The sequence below is a fragment of the Fragaria vesca genome, linkage group LG4, assembly GCF_000184155.1.
Source record: "Fragaria vesca subsp. vesca linkage group LG4, FraVesHawaii_1.0, whole genome shotgun sequence".
Classification (NCBI taxonomy): domain Eukaryota; kingdom Viridiplantae; phylum Streptophyta; class Magnoliopsida; order Rosales; family Rosaceae; genus Fragaria; species Fragaria vesca.
The window spans coordinates 2,667,010-2,676,488 of NC_020494.1; the positions used below are offsets into that span (position 1 = coordinate 2,667,010).

The window sequence follows — 9,479 nt, forward strand, 5'->3', positions numbered from 1 at the left end:
GATTTCCTGAATATTCTGTACAGATTTATGTTAGATATGCTAGCTATAGTTACCTTATAGTCTCCTAACTTGCTGGAGACTCTTGATTGTACAAGAAGCAAACTCCTGTATATATTTCCCAACTATCAATGTAAAGAATAATCAATTCAGCCAAATACATTCTTGTATAATTTTCATCATCAACATCCTTCGTAAACAATGGTGGAATCTGATTCGCTTACAGAATCTGATGAGTTTGCAGGGAATCAAAGGTCCTCCTTACAGACTTATTCATGGCAACACCAAAGAAATTTCCGACATGAAAACGAAAAGGAGCAGCAGTACAGTCAGTACGCCCTATACTACTTCATTCTCGCACAATACATTTTCTCAAGTTCAACCTCATATTCAAGCATGGACAGAGACATATGGTATTTCACGGGCTCTCTTGTAATAATATAGGGTAAATTAATATATGAAGTTCCTAAACATCATTTCTATTCTGAAATCTGAACATTTATGCATGCAATTTCATGCAGGGAAGAATTATCTCCAATGGAATGGTCGTCAAGCTCAGTTGGTGATTACATAACCTGAGTTGTGCAAAGAGATACTGGAGAACAAAGATGGAGCATTTTTAAAGCTGATGCCCCCTAGCTATATGAAGAAGCTGAAAGGAGATGGTCTCCCAAGATCGGTAGGTGCAAAATGGGCAAAGTTGCGAAAGCTGGCAAACCATGCCTACCATGGAGAGAGCTTAAAGGTAAATCTTTACTGTCATTGGATTAATTTGATAGTCATTGGCAGAATTAGTTAATCATCGAAGCTGTACATTCTCTGTTACTTTACAGAATTTAAGCCATGCATGCATGCAAAAAATCAGATTGTTGATCCGAGTCATTGGTATTTTGGGCCTCTAAATTTGGAAATCGATCATTTAGCTGTACTGTATGTATTACTTTTCATATGTATTAACATGCAATTGACAATAATGAATTGTTAGTAACTGCATGAGCTACACAATACTTCTTCTTTTTTCTCGAAAAACAGTAAGGTACGTAGGGTTTTGCATTAGCGCCCGGTTTTGTTAGAATTGTTTTCTAATTACATGCTTATATAATCAGAGTATGATTCCAGCAATGATAGCTAGTACTGAAACAATGCTAGAAAGGTGGGGAAATCATGAAGGCAAAGAGATTGATGTGTGTGAAGAATTTAAGTTGCTAACATCAGAAGTGATTTCGAGGACAACATTTGGCAGTAGCTACTTAGAAGGATTAAGCATTTTTGAGAAGTCAATGAAGTTATTTTCCTTTATATTCAAGATGCCATTCAAACTCAGGCTCCCTGGCATCAGGTAATCTACCTTCAGATTTTGAATTTAGTTGGAAATATAGGAAGGATATATATTCGACATTGTTCAAAATATAGCTGACATGTTCTGGTGTAAGACTAGTATATATTCAATGGTTCATATGAAGAAGAGAAATTTTTAGGAGCAATAAAGGGAAAATTAGATATGAAACAGCAATATGCATTGGCATGTGACCAGAATTTAGATCAAGGAGACGATCGAAGACACTGCTTTGATGGTCAATTTATCAATTTTTCATTGAATTTTGCAGTAAGATTTTCAAAACTAGCGATGAGGTTGGATCAGAGAAGCTTGAAAAAGAAATATGTGATACCCTACTAGCTATTGTTAAGAAACGAGAAAAGAAGGCAATGACAACTGGAGGAGAAGGAAACAACTTTGGGAGTGACTTTCTAGGACTTCTGTTAAAGACTTGTCATGATTCGAGTGACAAAAACAGGATTTCACTCGAGGATTTGGTGAACGAGTGCAAGACATTTTACTTTGCCGGACAAGAAATCCTAGATGTTCTTACTTGGACTATCTTCCTTCTTGCACTCCATACAGATTGGCAACAGAAAGCCAGAAAGGAGGTCCTAGAAATATTTGACAAACAAGCTCCAAATCCTAATAGCATTTTCAAGCTAAAAACTGTAAGTTCTCTATCACTAGGCTAATATTACTGAGAATTAATCACTTATTTAAATACCTGCTCGGTTTGTATCAACGCTCCCAGATTGTCATGTTATACACTTCAAAATCAATTCGGTATTGTTTTCTAACACTCATGAGTAGAGTCCAATTGATGCATAGTTGGGAGTAGAGATATATAACAGTTTTTCCAATTATTTGAACTTGATATATATGTCTTGCTTTAACTGTATAATTTGCGTGTGATTTTAATTCTGATGCAGATGAGTATGATCATCAACGAGTCTCTAAGACTATATCCTCCCATTGTTTCCATAGTAAGGAAAGCTGACAATGAAGTTAGACTAGGAAACCTCATTGTCCCTGCTGATGTTGAATTGCTCATCCCAAACCTAGCATTCCATCATGAGCCACAATATTGGGGGCGAGATGTACACCTATTCAAACCGGAGCGATTCTCAGAAGGGGTTGCCAGAGCTACAATAACAGCAGAACCGCATTCTTACCCTTTGGAATGGGACCTCGAACGTGTGTGGGCTTCGACTTTGCGACAACGGAAGCAAAAATTGTTCTGTCAATGATTCTACAACGCCACACTATCATAATTTCCCCGACTTATGTTCATTCGCCCCGCGAGTTTGTTACAGTTCAACCAGAACATGGTGTACAAGTAGTTCTGCACTCGCTATGAAGTTAAGGTGTGTGGAGTATCTAAACATTAGGGCCTTTGGATATAATGATTTCTATAGAGATGATCGATGTTAGTTGCCCACTTTGGCAGCTGTGGAATGGAATGATATTCGTGTGCATCCCCTATCCCTCACCTACAACTTGATATTGTTTCTATCGCCCTATACATGTATTTACGAGTATTTGTCAACCATAACAGAATTTTTCTTACACAAATACCTCTTGTACATTAAATTACTTTTCAAACAAAAATGGTAAAAGCGTCAAATGGCAAATAAGAGAAACAAGCTTAACCACCCACATTCTGTAGATTGACTCCCACACTCGAATGAATATTTGTAGTACTATTTTTGAAATAAGTTCTTAATATTTCCTAGTTCTTAATAACACTTTGTTCCTAGATAGCTTGGTAAAGTACACAAATGAATTCACTAAAATTTTACACATTTAATAAGAAAAAAAATTAAAAAAAAAAGAATTTAGCAATGGTTGGTAGAAAATATAAACCAATAAGATAGTCATCCTAGCTTAATTGGTAAAGAACACTTTGTTGTTGAGATTCTTGCCGACCCAAACCCCCTTTAACTTTCATATTTTCAACATCAAATTTGGACCAAGCCGCTTTTCTTAGATTTCTGTGGTTTCTCGATGACAACTTGGCAACCTATATATCTTACAGTTCAAGCAACTGCTCCAACGTAGTTATCGATTGTAATCTCCTTGTTTGAAAAGCCAATTATTGAAAGCATTTCTTAGGTGGTAGCTGGCACATTGTGTAGAAGCAGTCCTTATTTATATATTAGAGCAACTTAAAATTGCATCATTGTAGTTGGAAGTACATGATCTTTGATTGTCACAGGCATCTATCAGCTGCCTTAAACTTTATATTTACTTCATTGTCAACTTCATCATGCTTGAGTGCTATTAGTTGGCTCAAGAATAGGTCAGAAAATGAAAATATCAATATATAATAACGACGGCAATTTCAAAACACGACTTCCGCTCCAAACAAATAGTCGCTGTTATTTTCAAACATGACATGAAAAAACTGAAATTGGCATTACCTGTTTTAGGACTACAAAGTAGATTTGGCTATTACTTCAAGTTCATACATACATAAAATGGCACAATTTAAATCCATATTAAATCCTTCTTTCTTTCAGTGTTTCGCTAATGCAATTTCGATTGTGACAACATTGAACCAGCAGTTTAGCATGAAGAGATGATAAATAATAAGCTTATGTATACTTCAGATACCAAACTTTTAACTATGTAATAGATGGGATAAAGAAACAAAGTTGTGTGCCCTTTGAACCTTCTTGTAGGTTCGTACAACGGAAATTAGAGTCAATAAACTATTCCTACTCATAATAACTATAACTATAAATTACAAGAACCAAAAAATCGTTCATATCGGTAGGTAGGGGAAAAAAGAATCACAGAGCCAATTGCTTTAATCACAACACGAGCCATTGTACTGTCATGGCTGGGAAGGGAAGGCGTCCGGAAAAGCCCTCACAAATGTGTGTATCCCAAACTCGGCCTCGGCAGATAACTGCAACTTCCCTGTGTTTTCTGAGGGAAGAAGCCACATGGAAGAACTATTACCACACATCACGCAGATACCTGCCATTCGTTTGCAGATTTTTCACCATGCTCTCAGCTTTCGAGCTGTCCAGAGATCCCTGAAATTTAAATAAGCATAATAAATTTGTATGATTCAACAAATTTTAGAATTTAACACAGATACATAAATAACAATATGAAAATTTATCTTTCTCCAACCACAAACGTGGTAGATGGTTTTGCTTTTTGGGTGTCATCACCTTCGTATTATGTAGGTGACAATTGTGACCACATACCACTAATTCTAATAGTTTATTATCACATACCTGCTCCTGCAAGATTGTGTGAAGAGTCCGGTGGACATCCTTGGCCATGCCCTTAGCATCACCACAAACGTATATATAACCTCCCTGAGATATCATGTTCCAGATATCCGAAGCCTGTACACAATAGACACAGGTCATTGGTGTTTTACATTAATGAAGAACAACTGTGAACTGTGGATGTAGGCAGAGGTTGAGATTAGAATGATAGGTGGCAAACCTTCTGCATCATTTTATGTTGCACATATTCCTTGGTGGGTCCCTGGCGGGAGAATGCAACCACAAGCTCAGAAAGTGCACCTTTTTCTACAAAGTTGTTCAGCTCATCTTCATAAATATAGTCCTGCAATCATAGCAATAAATTAATTTCCAAACTTGAATTAGGCGAACAACCCAGCAAACACCTAATAATACTAATCCACCACAACCCTATGGATCTTTCGAGGGGAACTTACCATTTGACTATTTCTGCATCCAAAGAATAAAATGGAGGGTCCAAGTTCTGCTCCATCTTCTTTAAGAGCTAATCTTTCCTGGAAGAGGCAAATCCATTATTAATTACAGTGTGCTAGAAACTGGGATTTATGAAAGTGATGAACAAAGTGAGTGAACATCAGGCAGCCAATAAATTACCTGCAGGAAACCCCTGAAAGGAGCAAATCCAGTTCCAGGACCAATCATGAGAATAGGTACTTTACTATCAACAGGAAGTCTGAAGTTTGATTGCCGAACAAAAATGGGTGCCCAACTACAATCATCACTTTTGGCCCAAGGCACAGAATTCTGCAGAAGGATTGAAAACAAATGATTACTTTCAAGCCAGTACAAAAAGTAAAAACCATACATAGCAGTTACACAGCTAAGTTTGCCCGACACATGTAAGAATAAAAGATCTTTGAAAAGATAAGTGATGCTAAATTACGAACAAATAATATGCAAAACAATTCTCCGCATTGCCCTGAGTTTGAAAGTTGAACACATTTGTAATATGCCAAATCAGTAACAGAGCTGGTTTATAATCTAGGATAATGTAGGTATCATATCCGTTCTCCTCCACAGTTGTTATGCTCTCAAGATATAATCAACCAACAGAGATTCAAAGAAAATAACCAAAAAAAAAAATACCTTCATCCAGGTTGAACATATTCCTTTGTGAATCCTTCCTGTTGGTGTTTTGTCACAAACTAGTGCACAAGTGACATGAATCCTAGATGGTGCCATCCTGTAGAATATATTTGCAATAAGTAAGCAATCAATTTTAAGAAATATAAATATAAACAAATACAACTACAGAGATAAAATTAATTTCACAAAAACATTATTTGTTGAAGGAGATCATTAGATTTTTATAATAGCATATTTATTCCCTGGAGCCCACTAACATATGAGATGGATCATATTTACCCTCGTTCATATAATAAGCTTCAGCTGTAGAATGTTCTTATTGTTTATAAGAGAACTTCTACTCATGAAATTCACCAGTAGTATCTGGCTCCTATTGAAGCTAATATTATAGAAATTGTCAAGAGAAGGAAGAAGAGCGAAAATTCACCTTGGAGATGAAGAGATTGAGTAGTATCTAGGCTGCAACCTCGGAGCAACTGCTGCAAAGAAGACTCCAAGTGGGGGCTTGGCTGATGGAAATTCAGCCATGACCTCAAGAAGGCTTCTCTGACTTGCAACCATCCATTGAGCATATTCATCCTGCAGAAGTTACATGATAAACATTATAAATTGACAAACATCAAAGGACTTAGAATCGTAAAGAACCAAATCAAAGTACAAGAAGAATCGTAACTTAGGGTATCAAGTAATACCAAAGTACAAATTTATTACCTTCCCAGCAGGTGATGCAAGATGTCTTAATCGATCCGCTTCAGCTGGATCAGATGCATAGGCAGCCAAAGCCAGTAGGGCAGACTGGAACATAATAAGAACCAAAAGGTTAAACAGACTTTCCATTTAGAATAGTAAAAAGAAGATGAACTATGAACCAACCACTCTAAAAGAAACAGACCAACCCCTATATAAAAAAAAAAATTAAAATACAAAAATAGAGGCCAACCTTCTTAGGAGAACTCAAAAGATCAGCATATCGAGTAAGTGCTGTTCTTAATGTGCATGGTGGAAAGGGAGGCAACAAGGAGCCTCCGCTTAGTGGTGTACCATCATCCTTCTCAGTGTACAATGAAAAGTGTGCTTCCGGAGCCAGGCCCAACAAACTTATTGCCTCTTCCACAGTTTCAGAAAGATTCTCACAGTACACACCAACATGATCGCCAGTTTCGTATCTGATAAGGGAAAGATAAGGCAAGCATTTACTATAAGCCCCATACATAAGCAGTGGTTGTATTCATTCTTACTTTCTTTTTAGAGCCTCAAATTGCAGACATATTTAGAACACTAATCTTAGAATAATCAGTTAGGGGGAAATAAGAAAAGAAAAAGGGAAATGAAAGCAAGAAAATAAAAGAAAAAAGGGCCGTGAAATCAACTTACGTAAGTCCAGTGCCAGCAATATCAAATTCGAGATGGGTGCAAGAACGATCAGATGCAGGGGTATGAAGTTCCTTTCTCACGGCAACATTAGCCCTTCATGAAGCAAAAAGATACTTCAGATAACTGAACAAGAATACACAAAAATTGCAATATTTGAAATCATGAGAGGTTTGTCACCTGCATGGGTGCTGAGCATCAATGACAGCATGACCATTTACATTATTCCAGCTCTTATCCTCTACTGATGCATCAGCGGTATCATTAAATACAACTCGATACTCCAAGACAGCAGCAGTGTAAGGTGTGCAAGCAGGTGTGGTTGCATCATCCTCATCTCGAAGCAACTGGTCCAACTCAGGCCACATCAATTCTCGCCTATAATACCATCAGACAATATAGAACTGTATGAGATTTTAATAAGACAGTGTTCTGTACATTTTATAAACTAAAATGGTTGTGAAACTTCTCAATACCATGCAGTGAAATCATCCTCTATGCATTGATCGTCATCTCCGAGGCCCACTGGAACAAGACGCTTCCCACCTGAAAACAAGTACATGTTTGTTGGATAACAGAAAACTGGAGTATAACTACGCAAATGAAAACCAGAAGCCTACCCTGCTTCAGCTACTAAACTCACAACATTACTTTATCACAAATACTAGGACACCTACAAAGACATTCTCATGCAAAGAGAACATGCTTACTGGCCAAGGGTTTGAGTGATATACATTAGCATCATAAAATAACTATGTCCCATCTCAAAATCCACAGGGTTTGACATTCACATGACTTTCAGCACAAACAGACAAAAGTACCCCAAAATATAAAAAACGAAAGCATACCCTGGGCAGCAAGGATCTCATCCACCACCACGGCCACCTTATTGAAATGCTCATACTGCCTGTTTCCAAGACCAAACACTCCGTAATGAAGATTTTGAAGCCATGCTTCCTTCTCTTTACCCTATAACCGTCATCACATTTGCCATATTAGAATAAGCTCATATTTTGGTCTAAAATATAACCCACAACCACACCAATACATCAACAAAATTTCAATGAGCCTTACCTCTGTAAACCACTTGTAAAATCTAGCAGCATTATCCGTTGGCTCACCATCACCATATCTGCATCGGCCATCAAATTCAAACATTTTATATATATATAACCAAAAATCAAAAATTTAAATGATCTTTAACCCACTAATTAAATTTTGAAACTCACGTGGCCAAGAAGAAAATTGCCAAACTCTCATTTTTCAATTTCTCCTCATATGCCTCATCATCAGCTGCATAATCGTCCTGCCAGTTACAAATTATCCAATCTCATTACTTCAAAAAATTCAAACCTCAATTTCAACATCAACCAAATGAACGACACAACAAAAAATAAAATTGAAAATTCAGCCATACCAAATCAACAACTTTGAATGTGACCTTATCGTAGCGAGCTTTCGCCTCTTCAGCCAAAGCCTACATTTCCAATCCAAACACCAATCAAGTAAGTAAACCAAAATCACACAAAATGATCAAACAACGCCATTGTCATCGAACTTCAAGTGTTACTACCTTGGCAAACCCCTCAGCGGTACCGGTTTGCGTGCCGAAGAAGATAGTGACCTTCTTGCTTCCATCGTCGAGCTCCGGCTCAGGCTCCGGAATAACCAACGGCTTAAGCGGCTGGACAAGCTTAGGCTTTTGAGCACTAGACCGCCGCCACACAAAAACGACGACGCAGCCGATCAAGACGGCAATCGAGGTCGTCAGGATCATAACGAACTCCCGATTCTCGAGAATGACGGAGGCAACCTCGGCGCCGGCGGAGGAGGTGTTGGAGGGGTCCATCTTGCCCCTGAAGATCGCCGCCATCAGATCCAACGGCGAGATTTTCATCGAGCTGCCGGAAGTCGACTCCATCGCCGCTGAATGTTATTCAGAGATTCAGTCTCCGAATCAAAATTAGATTCAGTTACAAACCAAAACAGTGTCCGCGTCTCCGGAGAACGATGGCCGGAGAGAGGGAACGAGTGACCGGACTCCGGCGAGGATGAGCGAAGCGCGTAGAAGTGGTGGAGAGAATTGAAGAGAGGCAGCAATGTGTGTTGTGGTGGGTGGGGTAGTTGGAGAGAGAGAGAGAGGTTGAAGGGAGGAGGAGGAGGGAAGGGGGGTTATATATTTTTGAGAGGAAGAAAGGGAGTGTGCGTGTATTGCAAACCAAACGCCTACCAAACCAGACTAGTCAAACCCACCTAACACTTGGTTAACCAGGGTTAAGACTCCTCTATGCCCTTTCCTCTTGGAAATAATTTATTAATTTTTTTTATTTTAACGGGGGAAATATAAAACAAAATAATGCCGTTTTCTGTCAATGTTCCATTTTTCCTGTTCTTTTGTTGGGAATAATATAATTAGGGAA

The 9,479-nt window shown here is 38.2% G+C and overlaps 2 protein-coding genes across 2 annotated transcripts; one reads left to right on the forward strand and one right to left on the reverse strand.

Annotated features, from left to right (window-relative positions):
• Nucleotides 1–640: 640 nt before the first annotated feature.
• Nucleotides 641–2,565, forward strand: LOC101292207 (cytochrome P450 734A1-like). The gene is made up of 4 exons (XM_004297830.1): nt 641–742; nt 1,104–1,336; nt 1,605–1,986; nt 2,248–2,565. The coding sequence occupies exons 1-4, from the start codon at nt 641–643 to the stop codon at nt 2,563–2,565; spliced, it is 1,035 nt and encodes a 344-aa protein (XP_004297878.1).
• A 1,336-nt stretch (nt 2,566–3,901) lies between these two features.
• On the reverse strand, nt 3,902–9,193 carry LOC101300898 (NADPH--cytochrome P450 reductase 2-like). The gene is made up of 17 exons (XM_004296386.1): nt 8,633–9,193; nt 8,477–8,536; nt 8,289–8,365; nt 8,134–8,191; nt 7,908–8,028; nt 7,536–7,605; nt 7,240–7,437; nt 7,063–7,155; nt 6,629–6,854; nt 6,400–6,483; nt 6,116–6,267; nt 5,689–5,785; nt 5,197–5,346; nt 5,019–5,096; nt 4,784–4,906; nt 4,567–4,680; nt 3,902–4,359 (listed from the first exon to the last, which is right to left on the reverse strand). The coding sequence occupies exons 1-17, from the start codon at nt 8,978–8,980 to the stop codon at nt 4,279–4,281; spliced, it is 2,130 nt and encodes a 709-aa protein (XP_004296434.1). The 5' UTR covers nt 8,981–9,193; the 3' UTR covers nt 3,902–4,278.
• Between the last annotated feature and the right edge of the window lie 286 nt (nt 9,194–9,479).